Below are 20,273 nucleotides of genomic sequence, written 5' to 3' on the forward strand. Positions count from 1 at the left end.
CACAATGAACACTAGTTCTTCTGTTATCATCATTAAAACATACACCTTTGTACCACTGATTTCGATCTCACTCTCATATGATTATTAAATTCACAAAAATTACATATACCTGTCATAATGCAAAGCTCCGGTATCAGTTTGTAGGGCTCGGTCCTTCCCGCTCTTCTATCTTTTTTAGTGGCATTTGAGATCAACAAGGGTTGTTTTGCATCATGTATTGTACAGTCATGAGTCTGTGAAACATTCAAAACAGAACCAAATGACCATCACAAACGTGCCTCAATGTTCTCAGAATTATAAAACAGACATACAAAGGCAAGTATATTATCCTAAACTTCGTTGGAAGATTTAAGTCAGCTGTGATAACTTACTCCTGGCTCAAAACAATGAAACAAATAAGAAAAATACTTGCCGTTTTATAGTATTCGTTGTAGGTTACGGCTGTACCATCTTTCTTAGGAAAAGTACTGCTGGGATTTTCGTTCCACTCGATATCATCTATGGTGTAAGTTTTGTTGTTGTACCTAGGACAATTTAAGATGAAAACATAGTCATGATTCCCTCAACTTTACCATCATACTTGATTAAATCGTGATTATTTAGTTATGTCAACACATACACAAGTTGTCATACACTTCTAAGTACAGACTAATATTTTAAGAACAAATGTTTCTAACTTCATGACCACTTATTATTGAACACAAACTTTTTGGTAGGAGAAAAGCCTACAGGTAGTGTCAGCTGTTTAATTTATTGCTGTGGATATCTTTCTATTTTCACGATCACCATGGCATAACTTTCAATTTGTGCCATTTGTGTATTGCCACTATTAATGTCTAGGATAATATAAGTCTATTGATCCGGCTAAGTACATATTGGTCTTACCTAGTGAGAACAATGCCGCCGATGATCATGCGGGCACATGCCTCTTGAATGTTGCCCCCCCGCTGGTTCAGCTCATACATGATGTCAAGGACTGGAACATATAATAAATACCTGATGACAAAGTTAAACAGATTTGATGTAGATATTTAAAAAAAATCCACAATGACATGCATGGCAGTCCTACATATTAAAACCAATGACAAGATGATAAGATGTGATTCAAGGCACAAGGCTTTCCATCATTTGATTGAATTTAAGTTGTTTTCTATTTTGGCTATCAAGTGATCTTCTTATTAATTTTATGTTTTGTTAAAATCCATTTAGGAAAAGCTAGGAAAACGTGACAGCAACATTGCTATACAATAATGACTTAACAATAAAAATCGAAAACACTTAAAACAAAATTGCAGGAGACTGAATGTATGCAGCAGGGGGCAATGACTACAAAGAACAACGGCAAACTCACCCGAGTCTATTCTCATGATCTTGTGAGCTATGTCACACTGCAGCATAATGCCACCATCAAACGATCTAATTGCTGTTTGGAACCCTGGCCAGATTTCCAACCTGTGATTTGCCTTTTCAATTTTGAGGTCCGGGTTGAAGTAATGCTGACCAACCTTTGTCAGTTTAAGAATTCCCAGCACCTTCCTGCATAGTAATAACCAATGTATATGTAATGCTATGACAGCATAAATACACGAAGAAAAAAAAAATATATATAAAGAAAAAAATGCAATATATCCAGCAATAAACCAGTGAGAGCACCGATTATGCGACCGTTAAAATAATTCCAAGCTTCCAAAATATGTACCAGCGTAGCTCGCAAACGAACCGTCGCTATTGGCACTTACAAACTTTCGTACCAACAGCTATGCCATCTTGTTTGGCAGGTGTCGCGCTACCTCCAGCAAACTTACGACTATCCGCATTATTATACTATATAGGCTAAGCATGGACTCACTTGAAGAGGTTATTGAACACGGTCATGAGCTGGCCATCCACCTCCAACACTCCTGTACTCCTGCGGAGTTCCGCAACTGGCTTTATGGTTATGCGGATGTTTGCGCCATCCGAATCCCTTTGCGAGAACAGGTCGAATGTCTGCAAAAGAGGTACGGTGACGTTTTACTTTGCCATCAATGCATTTCTATCAAGCCAAACACTATTGCAATTAAACAATAGTTTGATGCATCGTTACATTCCTACTTATGAACTTATGAATGCCACTGGGTTCACAGAAATGAACTAGCTGCCACAGGCACTGCAGTAAGCTGCTGAAACATTGCACAACCCTGACAGTGTGCACAAAAAATATGTGTAACCCATAGATAAATTAGTTAAGATATTTTACCTCCATCTTCCTAGTCATGTAAAGACACATTCCATCAAACAGAATTGGATCGCCGAGTGCTCCGTTTGGTCTGGAATGCCGGTACACCATACCTAACCTCGTCTGTTTATTCTCAATATCGGGATTAAAATCCACATGGTACTGATACAAGACCCAGTCTTTGGCACACGTTATAGGGAAAACATTGGAGACCAGGCTGCATGGTGTGCCACTGGTACCTGAAAAAAATTTGTACACAAAAAATGTAATGTGTAAGATGTGGAACAACCAAGGACCAATGGTTACAATTATCAAGTTACATTGCAAAGCTTAGTACAAAATGTTGATGCAAAAAATGCATTATATTCATCGTAGTCTGATATAGGGTCCCTGTATACAGAGAGTTGCGCCAACTCAGGATTTGACGCCATGTTGTTTCCAAATGGATTCACACCGCTGCCGCTTAAGTACAGCGCTGTATGGATACGCTGTACAATATTCCGTAGTAATTAATTAGACTTCATCCGTGACTTGCAATAAACTCAAAATTTACAGAGATTATAGCTAAGACATGTGTCTATGTGTATCTAGATTTCTAGAAATGTAACTAAAATTTTTCGCGCCATATGATAATTTAATTGTACACTTTCTTACGGCCATAGCCGTGCGTATCTATTTGGAAACAACGCACATGGCGCAACTCTCTGTATATAGGGACCCTAGTCTGATAGTCACAAGAGGGTCTGGAATACCGTATCGTTCCGAGAAAATTCACCTTTCCAGGGGCTAATCTAGCTGCTTAAAATATGGGCACCCGTCGAGAGCGTATCGAGCCCTAAAAAAATTTTGGGACGTTGGCAAGCGCAGCAAGCCGAAAATATTTTTAGGTATTAGGGGCCCGTAGATGTATATAACATTAAAATTTTATTCTGATAATAGCAGTGTTTCCCCTGGCCAAAATGGTCTGTGACGTGGTAAATTTTTATGTGTGGTGGTGTTTGCGCGTTTCGATGTCCTAGCAAAGCGAGCAGCGTCGGATTCTCGCCCAGCTAGGATGGTCCGGGGCATAAGCCCGTTTTTTTTTACATGGTGCAATTTGCTGTATTCTAAGCAATTCTGAACACATTGTATGAGACTCTTGAATCTCTTTTTCAAATTGTCAAAAGTTTCATCAGCGAGGCAGTGTTTTGGACAAATTTCGTGTGGCGGCTCAGAATTTGAGCGAGGCGGCCCGCCTCGCTCCTGTCAATGCAGAGGAAACACTGAATAGATTATACATCTTATATGAACATTTTATTATAAAACAGTGCCTACATAACGATTGAAACATGGAGATTTAATTTTCACAATTTTCAGAGCTCTGCTAATTTGGGCGTTTGCTAGGGGGCGTAATTTGGGCACCGGTATTCGTATGAAAAATGGCTTGGATTAGGCGCCCTGCTTTCCCCCATTTTCACCAGCTTTGCAATGCTTCTGTCAATGTGTATGTTTGAAAAATTAAATCTTAAGGCTAATGCAATGACTAACTTTCTGACAATGGCCTCCGATTCAATAACACACCTTGTTTATTAGGCATGGTAGACGGACGTAGATCACTTCCTGGTACATCGGTAGTTTGAAGCTCCCCCTATACTCATTCCTGCCATCGCACGCTCTCTGGTGGGCCAGCTATAACACAATCACAACAGTGTACCGCATAGCCCACTCATATTTCACACAGTTCTTGCAACTGTTCAGTGTTGAGTTGCAACGGTGCCCTGTCTCTACATATAATAGAACGCACCGTCTAGCATGTAATATTTTGGCGTTGCTATGCAGCTACGCTCCCTCCTGAATGTTGATGTGCAGTTCTCTGATGTGTGGTGTCTCTGATGTGCAGTTTAATGTTGGAATTTAAAATTTTATTTCCAGTCCACAGCCAGAGTTGAAACACATTAAAGTAGAACTTTACAGTGCATATTAGGTAAGGAATCTAACTCAACGATAACTATGTGCGACAATTGTGTGTACATGTAACATGTATGCTCGCTCGCTGCTCGCTGCTGGCTCTGCTGACTCTGCTGGAGCTGGCTGTGGCTGGCTGGCTTGACTCGACGCGCTAATATCGATCGCGCGAACACACGAACGCACGAGACCGATCACATAACCTCCTCCAACTCCATTGGCGGAGGTAAAAATGGAAAGAAATCACTTCCTGGCACAAACGCTTGAACGAGTGGATACACTAAACCGCTGCCCTCACCTCCAGGTCTGGTGTCCACATGTGGCCCGCCACGGTGGCTGGCTCGCCCACTCACGGTTGGCACATCCACGTGTGATGCCGGCGCCGCTGCAGCTGCTGCTGGCGGTCCACTAGGCTCACCCTATATATAAAACCAAATTTCCAAAATATTAGCACTGGGACCTTATGGAACATACATGATAAAACACAGCGGGGGTTTAAACTGTTACAATTATAGCCAATATTTCTAAAAGCACACAGCAGTTGTCGCTCTATCCCCAACCCCAACGTGTTTTGCACAGCACGTGAAACAATGATGGATGTACATATTATTATATACAAATAGAACTACGTGGACTTACGGCTTGCTCCCCTGGTCTGCGAGCTGGCTCGGTGGTGCCTCCCTCTGCGCACGGCCTCTTGCTCGCCCACGAGCACGACGCCCGAGCACCTTCCTGAGGATTCATTATCTACAAACTAAGTCGCGCAGCTGAAGACGACAACGCAAAACGTTCTTAACCTGGACCTGGAAAAGAAGGTGCAGACTTATAAACGTTGAATTACTAAACCGAATAAATATATTTATCAAACAGCATCATTACTTTTCTAGTAGTAAGTAAAATGTTACGTGTTTGCATATAAGTGTAAGCATGTGTAGCTGTGCTAGACTTTGAACAGACAATAACAGTAATCACTGAAATTTTTGTTTGGTGACACGAATAGTTCGAGGTAATGATAATCGAAGTCTATTTTTTCTATTTTAATTCTGCATGTGACACACATGGCAATCTCTAATCCTATTTTTTCCCCAATGGTGTCTTACAAAAGAGTGCTGATCTGCCAATTTAAGTTAGTTCTTTGTAACCTAACCCAATCATAAACTGGGGTGCTTAGGCCTAGTGATCTGTAGACTGGTAAATTACCAACAATTTTCAGTTATTTTTTTGCATAACAACACGTGTGTGTAGTGTGTACAAACAACTTTCTTACTTCCTCTGTCTCAACCAGCACCAGAACTCTAGTGCCAACAAAAATTGGGTACAGAATGGACCTTCGATACACTGCCTAGAGTAAATAGTGGTGTAAGAACTTTTTTAAGCAATAACTTCACACATTTGCATTAGATTTAGAATGAGATTTTGTGTTTATGTTATTTTGCGCCAACAGTGTTTATCAAATCCAGGAAACCACATCCACTGGCAGGATGGCGGAAAACTCTCTTTAACTTGTGCATTGGTATGAAATTATGCGTAAAAACACTAATGTAATGTATTTTTACCCCATTATTTACTTTACATTAAAAAGCACGCACTGACGTAGCTCCATGAAACGGTCTTGCTAGGGTTAGAAGTCCTCAGACAATAGTCAATCAGTCGCACAGCCTCGTCAGGCTAGCACTGATGGTGAGGAGCTCTCAAGCCCATATTGACATAATCTGTTACCAATGTACAGTATTTGAATTAATTAAATAAAATATATTCTACAGGAAGTTAAATTTGTCTGAGGTTAACATGATGCCTAGTTTATTTAGCAGTTTATGTCCATGATGCAACACACTATATATCATTACATTAGATCGCCCTATCGCGTTATATTTGGCCTGCGACGACTGAATGCGAGTGGTCGCGCGCTAAACATAGTTTTCCCTCGTGCAGCTGCTGGCCAAAATCTCATGACCATCAATCACCCAAGTATGTCGAGGCTACAGTGAGTACAGTATTTCTCGCCTACAGTGTGGCTTGCAATATATAGCCTACTCAGGCTCATAGGGTCTATGTCCCCAGCCGGGTACCGCCGCGAACGTACCCTGGTACGGGTCGCGTATACCGGAACGTACCCTGGTAACTATTTGATATGGTTAGGGTGGGTTAGGATTAGGGTTAGGGAGTAGGCGTAGGCGGCTCCCTAGACTTGTTAGTGGAGTAGGCGAGGTACGGTCCGGCATATTAGATAGTACCAGGGTACGTTCCGGTATACCGGACCGTACCCAGGGTACGTTCCGGCAGTACCCTGGGGGACATAGACCCACTCAGCCCTACTCAGCGCGAAGCTCCTAATGCAGGGGTCGAAATAAGCAATGGTCCGGGGCCATCAAATAATCAGGGAGTCCGAAGACCATTCAGATTTTTAAAGTCAATGGTCCGACAGACCGGACCGTTATTGTTCAACTATATTCTACTGAAACAACTTTATTAACCAATATACTATTAAAGTGAATAAACAATTACTGTATGTTTGATACATTCTGTAGGTGAATAATTTCCATTTTAACCATGTAAAATCTCTTTCTTACGCTTGCACGCTGCATTACATTTAGAGAACAATTTGAAATTTAGGACCATCTAAAATTTAGGAGGACCATCTAAATTTCAAACTAGATGGTCCTATGGACCATCTCTTTTTCTCCTTATTTCTACCCCTGTGATGGTGAAGATGTGTCCGTCACAGACACACTGAAACATTTCGATGATAAAATGATGGTAAACAAACACGAAATGTATTTGCTACCAGAGTTTCAATGTTCATGTACTCTCTATCTAAGGACTAGTATTCCTACGTAAATTAATTCAGTTCAGACGCTCATCCGCAACACGCAATTTCACCGCATGCACGCCACTATGCACAAACACACAGAAAGATAGAGAAGTCTCTCGCGTATATTATTATACTGATATTTGTGTATATATATAATATCAGGAACGAATAAAAACAAAACATTTCTTTTTAATCACTCATGATATGTGGCTGAGAGGTCTGTCCCCCAGGGTAGCTGCCGAACGTACCTCGGTACTATCTTAATAAATATGCCGGACCGTACCTCACCTACTCCACTAACGAGTCTAAGGAGTCGCCTACGCCTACTCCCTAAGTTACCATATCAAATAGTTACCAGGGTACGTTCCGGTATACCGGACCGTACCCAGGGTACGTTCCAGCAGTACCCTGGGGGACATAGACCCTATGAGCGATATTATGCATGATATCAAGAGCTAATAATACCTATTAAGCTAATAAGATATTATTAGCCCTTGATGATATAGACTCATCATTATTGCTGACTAGAGCTGTGCGTCGGATCCGACATGAACCAAAAATCCGATCCGACAGCATTTAAAAAAATCCGAATCCGAATCCGAATCCGATGCTATTTTGAATCGCATCCGAATCCGAATCGATGGCAATTTTGAATCCGAATCCGAATCCGAATCCGATGTGTATCGCTAAATCCGATCCGAAATCCGATCCGAAATCCGACCCGAATCCGGAACATAGAAATTGCAAATAGTGTGACAGCATCGTATAAAATTCGTGTTATAATTTGTTTCAACATGAAACTTTGGTTGTTGAGATCAAAGGGTGAAGGGGAGCTGTAGACGTAAAAAGTTAAGAACGGGATGATGTGAAAATGTGATGAATTTGTGACTGTCCCGACTCCTTCAAATAATCATCTTGACAGTAAAGCCGCGCCGCCCGCGCGCGTGTGCGCATGCAAACGCATCGATTTCACATCGTGTGTGTTGACAGTGTGTGTGGGTGTGTGTGCCTGTGCGTGGTGTATTTGCGTGTGTGTGTTGCGCCGCGCGCGTGCGTGTGTGTGTGTGTTGTGTGTGTGTGTGTGGTGGTGAGAGAGAGAGAAAGAGAGAGAGAGATATGTGTGTGAGACAGTGTGTCGTATGTGATGTGTGAAGCGCTGCTACGCTGGCCGCGATATAGTACGCGATCAATCGATCGTATACATCAAAAGCCGCCAAATCACGCGCTGGCCTTGAAGCTCGTTTTATGAAGTAGCCGGCTCAGGCCTCTGCTCCTGACAGGATGGAGGTCGGATTCTACGGTCCTCGATCCCGGGCGATCCGAATACCGAATCCGACAGCATTTGAAAATCCGACTCCGAATCCGAATCCGACAGCATTTTGAAAATCCGACTCCGAATCCGAATCCGACAGCATTTTTGAAATCCGACTCCGAATCCGAATCCAACGACAATTTTGAATCCGAATCCGAATCGCAAATCCGATTCTTTAAAAAATTGCTAAATCCGATTCGGATCGGATCGGATTCGGATTATCGGATCCGACGCACAGCTCTATTGCTGACGCTACACGCGCATACAGTGAATTCACGGTTAACACAAGCCTCGGTTAACACAACCCTCATTCGCATCGGTTCGTTAATTCTCTCGTGTCCGCTGTCATTTATCTTCTGTGAGACATACAGACTTTCCTGTTGACTGCTGCATGCTAACAGTGCGTGCCACACAGAGTAGAAACAAATTAACTTGCCCTCATTCATGCGTTAATGACGTCCGACTAACTAGATCAATACTGTAGCGACCAATATTACACTCAGGTTATACTATTATAGTGACCCTAGGGGTGATCACTCAGACATTTCCCTGCGCGTGGATGCGCAGGGTATTTAGTTGTTTCCCGGATATTTACCTGGATGCCACTTGTCCCCTCAAGACAAGTGGCTAGGGGTTGGGAAGCTATGAAGCTTATATAAAACCTTTGAAGTTATTAATAACCCCAGTTAATCCCTAGGAAGGGACCGAGGGACGTACTGGTGTTGCGACTACTGAGAGTCTGTCCGACTCTGTCGTGGCTCTGGTGTGTACGCAGGGGTCGAAATTCGCTATATAGTAATTGCGCAACACAAGTGATTTGCACTGAACGCAAGCGATGTTTCGTAGCAACTTGCGGCTGCCGCAAGTCAACAATATGCCAGCTACTTACGTATTTAGAAGTCAGACCCATTTTATTTTGATTTCTGTACGAAATTGAAGCATAAATGACTCTGAATCAGAGCAGGTAGACACAGAAGACATAGAATAAATCATAAACTAAAACGGGGAGGAAGGGAAGGGGTACTCCCAGTTTGGAGAGCAACAGAGGTAGGTGCATGTAAAAATCTCTTGGCGCAAGTAATATGTTTAACCTAATATGCAGCACGTGCAAGTGTTTTTTTATGCGAATTTCGACCCCTGGTACGTTTGCGTGGTCTTTTGTATGCGACGTTATACGGCAAGGAAACAATCCACATGATGGATGCTTAACTTGTCTGACGGCAGCCAAACATTTATTTTAAAAACAACGTGCCGAGGTACATATGCATAGAATTCTGAATATAAAATCTCATGTCATTCGGATGCGTGCCTAAAACTCAGACTATGGACTGACTATACAGACTAGTATATGTCCGGAAAGATAGGTAGCTCCAACTAGCGGTGCATGCCTTGTCTCCCGTTCAGTCCTACTAAACAGCGGAATGTGTAGGAATGTGCGCAGAATGTGGAAGGATTGGCTGAATGGCTTATGGAAGGAATAGGTGTGGCAAAACAAGGGAAGATCATGAGCTCGGAAAAGCTCGACTATGCGGCTGAAAGGAAAAGACCCGAGTCCCTACCTGGGGACTAACCATCACAGATCGGCCCTCGAGTCATTAGTGTACTCGGATGCTAAGGGGCGTTGTGTATAGTGATTAATAGTCCGCAAATGCAGACATAAACTCCGCTTTGCTAATCTGAGGGTGCGAGTTTATCCGCACACATGGCGCAACTCTCTGTATATAGGGACCCTAGTCTGATAGTCACAAGAGGGTCTGGAATACCGTATCGTTCCGAGAAAATTCACCTTTCCAGGGGCTAATCTAGCTGCTTAAAATATGGGCACCCGTGGCGAGCATATCAAGCCTAAAAAAATTTTGGGACCGTTGGCAAGCGCAGCAAGCCGAAAATATTTTTTAGGTATAGGTACCCCGTAACCCGTAGATGTATAACATTAAATAACATAACATTAATTTTATTCTGATAATAGCAGTGTTTCCCCTGGCTAAAATGGTCTGAGACGTGGTCAATTTTTATGTGTGGTGTGTTTGTGCGTTTCGATGTCCTAGCAAAGCGAGCAGCGTCGGATTCTCGCCCAGCTAGGACGGTCCGGGGGTATAACCCCCGTTTTTTTTTTTACATGGTGCAATTTGCTGTATTCTAAGCAATTCTGAACACATTGTATGAGACTCTTGAATGTCTTTTTCAAATTGTCAAAAGTTTCATCAGCGAGGCAGTGTTTTGGACAAATTTCTGTGTGGCGGCTCCGAATTTGAGCGAGGCGGCCCGCCTCGCTCCTGTCAATGCAGAGGAAACACTGAATAGATTATACATCTTATATGAACATTTTATTATAAAACAGTGCCTACATAACGATTGAAACATGGAGATTTAATTTCCACAATTTTCAGAGCTCTGCTAATTTGGGCGTTTTGCTAGGGGTCGTAATTTGGGCACCGGTATTCGGTATGAAAAATGGCTTGGATTAGGCCCTGCTTTCCCTCCATTTTCACAGCTTTGCAATGCTTCTGTCAATGGTATGTTTGAAAAAGTTAAATCTTAAGGCTAATGCAATGACTAACTTTCTGACAATGGCCCTCTGATTCAATAACACACCTTGTTTATTAAGCATGGTAGACGGACGTAGATCCACTTCCTGGTACATCGGGTAGTTTGAAGCTCCCCCTATACTCATTCCTGCCATCTCACGCTCCGGTGCGCCAGCTATAACACAATCACAACCAGTGTACCGCATAGCCCACTCATATTTCACACAGCTCTTGCAACTGTTCAGTGTTGAGTTGCAACGGTGCCCTGTCTCTACATATAATAGAAACGCACCGTCTAGCATATAATATTTTGACGTTGCTATGCAGCTACGCTCCCTCTCCTGAATGTGATGTGCAGCTCTCTGATGTGTGTGTGTCTCTGATGTGCAGTTTAATGTTGGAATATAAATTTTATTGTCCAGTCCACAGCCAAAGTTGAAACACTTAAAAAGTAGAACTTTACAGTGCATATTAGGTAAGGAATCTAACTCAATCGATAACTATGTGCGACAATTGTGTGTACATGTAACATGTATGCTCGCTCGCTGCTGGCTGCTGCTGATTGCTGCTGGAGCTGGCTGTGGCTGGCTGGCTTGACTCGACGCGCTAATATCGATCGCGCGAACACACGAACACACAAGACCGATCACATAACCTCCTCCAACTCCATTGGGCGGAGGTAAAAATGGAAATGAAATCACTTCCTGGCACAAACGCTTGGACGAGTGGATACACTATAACCGCTGCCCTCACCTCCAGGTCTGGTGTCCACACGTGGCCCGCCACGGTGGCTGGCTCGCCCACTCACGGTTGGCACATCCGCGTGTGATGCCGCCGCCGCTGCAGCTGCTGCTGGCGGTCCACTAGGCTCACCCTATATATAAAACCAAATTTTCCAAAATATTAGCACTGGGACCTTATGGAACATACATGATAAAACACAAGCGGGTTTAAACTGTTACAATTTATTAGCCAATATTTCTAAAAGCACACAGCAGTTGTCGCTCTATCCCCCAACCCCAACGTGTTTTGCACAGCACGTGATAACAATGATGGATGTACATATATATTATATACAAATAGAACTACGTGGACTTACGGCTTGCTCCCCTGGTCTGCGAGCTGGCTCGGTGGTGCTCCCTCTGGCACGGCCTCTTGCTCGCCCACGAGCACGACCCGGGGCACCTTCCTGAGGATTCATTATCTACAAACTAAGTCGCGAGCTGAAGACGACAACGCAAAACGTTCTTAACCAGGACCTGGAAAAGAAGGTGCAGACGTATAAACGTTGAATCACTAAACCGAATAAATATATTATCAAACCGCATCATTACTTTTCTAGTAGTAAGTAAAATGTTAGTGTTTGCATATAGGTGTAAGCATTGTAGCTGTGCTAGACTTTGAACAGACAATAACAGTAATCACTGAAATTTTTGTTTGGTGACACGAATGGTTCGAGGTAATGATAATCGAAGTTTATTTTTTCCATTTTAATTCTGCATGTGACACACATGGCAATCTCTAATCCTATTTTTCCTTCAATGGTGTCTTACAAAAGAGTGCTGATCTGCAATTTAAGTTTAGTTCTAGTTGTAACCTAACCCCAATCATAAACTGGGTGCTTAGGCCTAGTGATCTGTAGACTGGTAAATTACCAACAATTTTCAGTTATTTTTTTGCATAACAACACGTACGTGTGTGTAGTGTGTACAAACAACTTTCTTACTTCCTCTGTCTCAACCCAGCACCAGAACACTAGTGCAACAAAAATTGGGTACAGGAATGGACCTTCAATACACTGCCTAGAGTAAAATAGTGGTGTAAGAACTTTTTTAAGCAATAACTTCACACATTTGCATTAGATTTAGAATGAGATTTTGTGTTTATGTTATTTTGGCCCAACAGTGTGTATCAAATCCCAGGAAACCACATCCACTGGCAGGATGGCGGAAAACTCTCTTTAACTTGTGCATTGGTATGAAATTATTGCGTAAAAACACTAATGTAATGTATTTTTACCCCATTATTTTACTTTTACATTAAAAAGCACGCACTGATGTAGCTCCAAGAAACGGTCTTGCTAGAGTTAGAAGACCTCAGACAATAGTCAATCAGTCGCACAGCCTCGTCGGGCTAGCAGTGCTACTGCACTGATGGTGAGGAGCTCTCAAGCCCATATTGACATATCTGTTACCAATGTACAGTATTTGAATTAATAAATAAAATATATTCTACAGGAAGTTAAATTTGTCTGAGGTTAACAAGATGCCTAGTTTATTTAGCAGTTTATGTCCATGATGCAACACACTATATATCATTACATTAGATCGCCCTATCGCGTTATATTTGGCCTGCGACCGACTGAATGCGAGTGGTCGCGCGCTAAACATAGTTTTCCCTCGTGGCTAGTGCTGGCCATAAAATCTCATGACCATCAATCACCCAAGTATGTCGAGGCCTACAGTGAGTACAGTATTTCTCGCCTACAGTGTGGCTTGATCATTATATAGGCCTACTCAGGCTCATAGGGTCTATGTCCCCCAGGGTACCGCCGGAACGTACCCTGGCGTACGGTCCGCGTATACCGCGAACGTACCCTGGTAAACTATTATTGATATGGTTAGGTGGGTTAGGATTAGGGTTAGGGGTAGGCGTAGGCGCTCCCTAGACTCGTAGTGGAGTAGCAGGGAGTACGGTCCGGACATATTAGATAGTACCAGGGTACGTTTCCGATACCCGGACCGTACAGGGTACGTTCCGCAGTACCCTGGGGGACATAGACCCACTCAGCCCTACTCAGCCGCGAAGCTCCTAATGCAGGGGTCGAAATAAGCAATGGTCCGGGGCCATCAAATAATCAGGAGGTCCGAAGACCATCAGATTTTTAAAGTCAATGGTCCGACAGACCGGACCGTTATTGGTTCAACTATATTCTACTGAAACAACTTTATTAACCAATATACTATTTTAAAGTGAATAAACAATTACTGTATGTTTGATACATTCATTGTAGGCTGAATAATTTCCATTTTATCACCATGTAAAATCTCTTTCTTACGCTTGCCACGCTGCATTACATTTAGAGAACAATTTGAAATGTTAGGCACCATCTAAAATTTAGGAGGACCATCTAAATTTCAAACTAGATGGTCCTATGGACCATCTCTTTTTTCTCCTTATTTCTACCCCTGTGATGGTGAAGAGGTTCCGTCACAGACACACTTGAAACATTTCGATGATAAAATGATGGTAAACAAACACGAAATGTATTTGCTACCAGAGTTTCAATGTTCATGTACTCTCTATCTAAGGACTAGTATTCCTACGTATAATTAATTCGTCAGACGCTCATCCGCAAACACGCAATTTCACCGCATGCACGCCACTATGCACAACACACAGAAAGATAAGAGAAGTCTCTCGCGTATATTATTATACTGATATTTGTGTATATATATATTTTATCAGGAGTGAATAAAAACAAACATTTTTTTATTCACTCCTGATATTGTGGCTGAGAGGGTCTGTCCCCCAGGGTACTGCCGGAACGTACCCTGGTACTATCTAATAATATGCCGGACCGTACCTCACCTACTCCACTAACGAGTCTAAGGAGTCGCCTACGCCTACTCCCTAAGTTACCATAATCAATAAGTTACCAGGGTACGTTCCGGTATACCGGACCGTACCAGGGTACGTTCCAGCCGTACCGGGGGACATAGACCCTATGAGCGATATTATGCATGATATCAAGGCTAATAATACTATTAAGCTAATAAGATATATTAGCCCTTGATGATTAGACTCATCATTTATGCTGACTAGAGAGAGCTGTGGCGTCGGATCCGACATGAACCAAAAATCCGATCGACAGCATTTAAAAAAATCCGAATCCGAATCCGAATCCGATGGCTATTTTGAATCCGATCCGACATCGAATCCGATGGCAATTTTGACTCGAATCCGAATCCGAATCCGATGTGTATCGCTAATACGATCCGAAATCCGATCCGAAATCCGACCCGAATCCGAACATAGAAATTGCAATAGTGTGACAGCATCGTATAAAATCGTGTTATAAGTTGTTTCAACATGAAACTTTGGTTGGGGAGGATCAAGGGGTGAAGGGGGACTGTAGCGTACAGAAAAGTTACGAAAACGGATGATGTGAAAATGTTATGAATTGTGACTGTCCCGACTCCTTCAAATAATCATCTTGACAGTAAAGCCCGCCGCCACGGCGCGTGTGCGCATGCAAACGCATCGATTTCACATCGTGTGTGTGCTTAGCAGTGTGTGTGTGCGTGTGCCTGTGCGTGATGTTATTTGTCGTGTGTTGTTGCGCGGCCGCTGCGTGTGTGTGTGTGTGTGTGTGTGTGTGTGTGTGTGAGAGAGAGAGAAGAGAGAGAGAGATATGTGTGTGAGACAGTGTGTGTATGTGATGTGTGAAGCGCTTGCTACGCTGGCCGGATATAGTACGCGATCAATCGATCGTATACATCAAAAGCCGCCAAATCACGCCGTGGCCTTGAACGTCGTTTTATGAAGTAGCCGGCTCAGGCTCTGCTCCTGACAGCGATGGAGGTCGGATTCTACGGTCCATCCCGGCGATCCGAATCCGATCGACAGCATTTTGAAAATCCGACTCCGAATGCGAATCCGACAGCATTTTTTGAAAATCCGACTCCGAATCCGAATCCGACAGCATTGTTGAAAATCCGACTCCGAATCCGAATCCAACGACAATTTTGAATCCGATCCGAATCCGAATCCGATTCTTTAAAAATTGTAAATCCGATCCGAATCCGAATGCGATCGGATTCGATTATCGGATCCGACGCACAGCCTATTGCTGACGTACACGCGCGCATACAGTGAATTCACGGTTAACACCAGCCTCGGTTAAACACAACCCTACATTCGCATCGGTTCGTTAATTCTCTCGTGTCCGCTGTCATTTATCTTCTGTGAGAAGTACGACTTTCCTGTTGACTGCTGCTGCTAACAGTGCGTGCCACACAGAGAGTAGAAACAAATTAACTTGCCCTCATTCATGCGTTAATGACGTCCGACTAACGAGTCAAATCTGTAGCGACCAATATTACACTCAGGTTATACTATTATAGTGACCCTAGGGGTGATCACTCAGACATTTCCACTGCGCGTGGTAATGCGCAGGGTATTTAGTTGTTTTCCGGATATTTACCTGGATGCACTTGTCCCCTCAGACAAGTGGCTAGGGGTGGGAAGCTATGAAGCTTATATAAACCTTTGAAGTTTAATAACCCCAGTTAATCCCTAAGAAGGGACCGAGGGACGTACTGGTGTTGCCGACTAGGTAGGTCTGTCCGACTCTGTCGTGGCTTCTGCTTGTGTACGCAGGGGTCGAAATTCGCTATATCAGTAATTGCGCAACACAAGGATTTGCACTGACGCCAGCGATGTTTCGTAGCAACTTGCGGCTGCCGCCAGTCAACAATATGCCAGCCTACTTACGTATTTAGAAGTCAGAACCCATTTTATTTTGATTTCTGTACGAATTGAACATAAATGACTCTGAATCAGAGCAGGTAGACACAGAAGACATAGATAATAATAAACTAAAACGGGGAGGAAGGGAAGGGTACTCCCAGTTGGAGAGCAACAGAGGTAGGTGCATGAAAAATCTCTTGGCGCAAGTAATATGTTTAACCTAATATGCAGCAAGTACAAGTGTTTTGTTTATGCGAATTTGCCCCTGGTACGTTTGCGTGGTCTTTTGTATGCGACGTTATACGGCAAGGAAACCGTCCACATGATGGATGCTTAACTTGTCTGACGGCAGCCAACATTTTATTTTTAAAACAACGTGCCGAGGTTATATGCATAGAATTCTGAATATCAAATCTCTGTCATCGGATCGCGTGCGCCATACAAACTCAGACTATGGACTGAGCTATACAGGACTAGTATGATGTCCGGAAAGAATAGGAGCTCCAAACTAGCGGTTGCATGCCTTGCTCCTCGTTCAGTCCAGTCCACATAAACAGTCGGATGTGTAGGAATGTGCGCAGATGTGGAAGGATTGGCTGAATGGCTTATGGGAAGGATAGGTGTGGCCGAAACAAGGAAGCAATCATGAGCCTCGAAAAAGTCGACTATGCGGCTGAAAGCGAAAAGACCGAGTCCCTACTGGGCGACTACCATCACAAGATCGCCCTGCGAGTCATTAGTGTACTCGGAGCTACAGGTCGGCGATTGTGTATAGTGATTAATAGTCCGCAAATGCAGAGCGTAAACTCCGCCTGTTGCTAAATCTGAGGTGCCGGGTATGTTTCCGCACTGGGGTCCCCGCCAGGTTTATCCCTATTCTGGGGTCTGCGTCGGGCTCGGAAACTACGTGTTACCTGCGGCGTTCTATTTTAATGTTCACTTGAGTGATGGTGTGTATGTTTATAGCGTGATTGCTTAAATCGGTGGGCCTCTAGTGTAGGCCGGTATAATTTAAAAATCTGCGGGACACTGCGCTATTCCCTAGCATCAAAGAGCGTATAAAAGAGAGAGACAACGGTCAATGCTGAATACGATAAAGAACGTCAAAATAAAACGGGGAGTTGATAATGCAGTGGCCTTAGCGTGTACGGTAGCCGTATTTAATGTCTCGAGTCATACGCGTACGGGGCCATTCCTTTCATATTAACGAGACAAAGATGACGCGCGGTGGCGCTAGATTCGAAATACGCTTTGGGTAAATGAATTACGATTTGAGAGTTTTACGATGAGCTGAATCCATAACCTAACCCTACCCTAAACCGTACCTCTAACCATAACCTAACCGCTAACCCTAACACAAAAAGGGGCTTCAGACGACCGACGGCTACCGTACCTCCAGCCACTGCGTTTATTAATTCGACTAATAGTAATACTGCAACATGGTTTCAGCATTTCTGGACAAGGTGCCGTAACTCACCACGTAAGCTAGGCTCTGTCGTGTTCAGGACATACAGCTCCGATAGGCTCCGACAGGTTCAGAATAAGTAGCTCCGATAACGGTGTCGCGTCGCAGAACGCAGACGAAGTCTCTTGCTGTGGTCACTGGTCAGCGGGCCCTTATTTATACGGGTTGCACTACTTTACATGTACATGTAATATTCATGCGCCTGGTGCGTTCAACCGTGCAGTAAATTCGCTAACTCTGCGGTGGTGCCACCTGTGGTCAGCCTCCGCATTCCTGCGTTAATGTGAATGTATAATGGAGATACCGTCTCGATCTTTGTAATGCTACTCCTCCTGCGAATCTACATGAAACTTGCCAGAATTTATGCACAACATACCCTTTACTATAAGAAGGCGTTCGGAATCATACACGATGCGCTAAACATTAAAATAAACTTTAATCGAGCTTTTTTCGTGGATTTATACTTCTTCGCTGTTTGATGTTGCTTTGCTGTCGTAGTTGTGGGTAAAACGCGGACCGACCAACCTCGCGGACCTATATTGTATATTATATTTTATATATTATATATTACATATTAACTATTTTATATTATATATTAAATATTAAATATTTTATCTTTATATCTTATAGATTGTAACTTCAATATTGTAGTGCGCGATCCGCGGTCCGCGGCGGTCCGCGTTTTACCCACACCCTCTAACCGGTGCCGGGTGCCGGGTGCCGGTGCCGGTAACGGGTACGACCGGTTATTAAATCTAAAGTGGGGCATAACACCATTTTTGCAACCACAGTAGAAGCGGGGATCTTTTAATATTGATTTGCACTATCGCCTACACCGGGAATGTTTGCTAGGTCTTTATAGTTACTTTGCAAATCTTACTTTATAGACACTGATATTGCTTTATAATATAATTGTTAGTTAGAATTTTACAGATATTAAACTGAATGATATGTAGGATCTATTGCTCCCTCTAATTTTTCATCAGTTATCTCTAACAACTAGTAATCTCTAAAAACTATCTAACACTATTTATGTGTCAGCTAGTGTGCGGCAGCGTGCGTTTCTCATTTTCATTTCAAGATGCATGTGTGTTGCAGATGAGCATTTGTACGGCATTTACAGGAAATTGTCGGAAATAATAGGCGAAAAAGAGTAGAGAAACAGAGATTGGAGACTAGAGATTACTTTGGTAGTAAACAGATTTCGTATTTATTTAGCATTATATTTTATTGAAACGCTCCACGTGCCTGCATGTGATTACACGTAACATATGTGTTCGTCAACTAGAATGGCCGGCGGCACGGGATTGTGGGTAATATTGCTATTTTTAGTGCAAGTCGCGGAACTCGATCTCTCTATATATAGAGATTATATCAAGAACTAATAATGCCTGTATTATTATATCTTGATTATATGGGGGCTTAATAACGACAAACATTATTATGACAAAGTCAAGTACAGAGAGTCGTGATGTGGAGCTTCCGTGGTGTGTATATATAAATATATATATAATATATTATATATAGAATAGTATATCGTTATTATATAGGCATAGCTATCTGTACATGCGCCTTAATTAACACATTAAGGAGCCGATTGTGTAGGGGCCTACTGGCTGGTATACGCAGCGGGGACCTTACATGCAATTTCTCCTCCTATTTTCTTAATGATTACTGATGGAATGTTATTCATATACTCTATGCTAGGATACTCCTCTTCATCTTGAAATGTATAATCTTTGCAAAATACGATTCTCTCAGGAGATATTTGGTATGCTCGCGCACCGTGTTAGATTAGTGCGGGCAGTGCCAGTTGGGCAAACTCATAATATAGCTTGCTGGATGAGGTTGAGGGTGGGTTATGTTTTTGAGACTGAGGTAAACTGCGGCAGGAAATTAGCTCGGTGCGGTTGATTGGTGTTTTAGAGAAGGGATGTGGGATGAGCGAGAACAGGAGGCAAGGGGTTTAGAGGCGCTTTTGATTTTGGCATAAAGTATGGTGTTTGTTCCGCTACTGTGTTAGGGCGCTTCTCGCTTAATTAAACAATGTTCAATGATCAACAGATCATTGGGATCTATCGCTACTCCCTAACCATTGTTAATACGCATTATTTATGCACAAAATAATCCTCTGGATGAGATATTGTGCTTTATGCGCAACACCTATACGTAGCCGATTGTGGGACTGGGGTTCTGGTATTACGCAGCGGGACCTTACATGCAAGGTCTTCCTTATTTCTTAAATGATGGTCTACAGATGGAAATGTTATCATAATTAATCGCTTATGCAGGATAACATCTCGTCATTTTAAAAATGCATTAATCTTTGCAAAATACGTATTCTCTCGGGATGATATTGTGCCTCTGCCTCTTGTGGCGGCACCGTGTTAGGCGGTGCAGTGCGTCTGAGGCAACTTCTTATAATATAGCTTGCTGAGGAGAGAGATTTGGGTGATTAGTAAGATCTGATGTAAATGGCGCAGGGTAAGATAGTGGGTGTGCGGTGAAGAGGCAGGCGAGCG

At 43.0% G+C, this 20,273-nt stretch overlaps 1 protein-coding gene and 1 long non-coding RNA gene across 3 annotated transcripts in view; both read right to left on the reverse strand.

The window, feature by feature from the left end:
* LOC106813275 (piwi-like protein 1) overlaps positions 1–18,219 on the reverse strand; it is a 109,766-nt gene extending 91,547 nt beyond the window's left edge. Inside the window, exons 1-10 of one of the 2 annotated variants that reach the window (XM_014817378.1) lie at positions 17,764–18,219; positions 11,914–12,073; positions 11,568–11,688; positions 10,882–10,989; positions 2,240–2,457; positions 1,850–1,989; positions 1,352–1,536; positions 886–976; positions 413–524; positions 110–233 (exon numbers count right to left, since the gene is read on the reverse strand). In XM_014817378.1, coding sequence (XP_014672864.1) covers positions 110–233; positions 413–524; positions 886–976; positions 1,352–1,536; positions 1,850–1,989; positions 2,240–2,457; positions 10,882–10,989; positions 11,568–11,688; positions 11,914–12,015 — 1,201 coding nt within the window. In that variant the 5' untranslated portion in view covers positions 12,016–12,073; positions 17,764–18,219. Of the gene's footprint in view, positions 1–109; positions 234–412; positions 525–885; positions 977–1,351; positions 1,537–1,849; positions 1,990–2,239; positions 2,458–3,778; positions 3,863–10,881; positions 10,990–11,567; positions 11,689–11,913; positions 12,074–17,763 lie in introns of those variants that run through there. The other variant, XM_014817379.1, reaches the window with a different exon arrangement.
* Positions 3,843–4,839, reverse strand: LOC106813280. The gene is made up of 3 exons (XR_001394446.1): positions 4,802–4,839; positions 4,461–4,581; positions 3,843–3,886 (listed from the first exon to the last, which is right to left on the reverse strand). It is a non-coding gene; the product is annotated as an uncharacterized LOC106813280 (long non-coding RNA).
* Positions 18,220–20,273: the final 2,054 nt, after the last annotated feature.

This window comes from Priapulus caudatus, unplaced genomic scaffold (genome assembly GCF_000485595.1).
Source record: "Priapulus caudatus unplaced genomic scaffold, Priapulus_caudatus-5.0.1 Scaffold750, whole genome shotgun sequence".
Classification (NCBI taxonomy): Eukaryota; Metazoa; Priapulida; class Priapulimorpha; order Priapulimorphida; family Priapulidae; genus Priapulus; species Priapulus caudatus.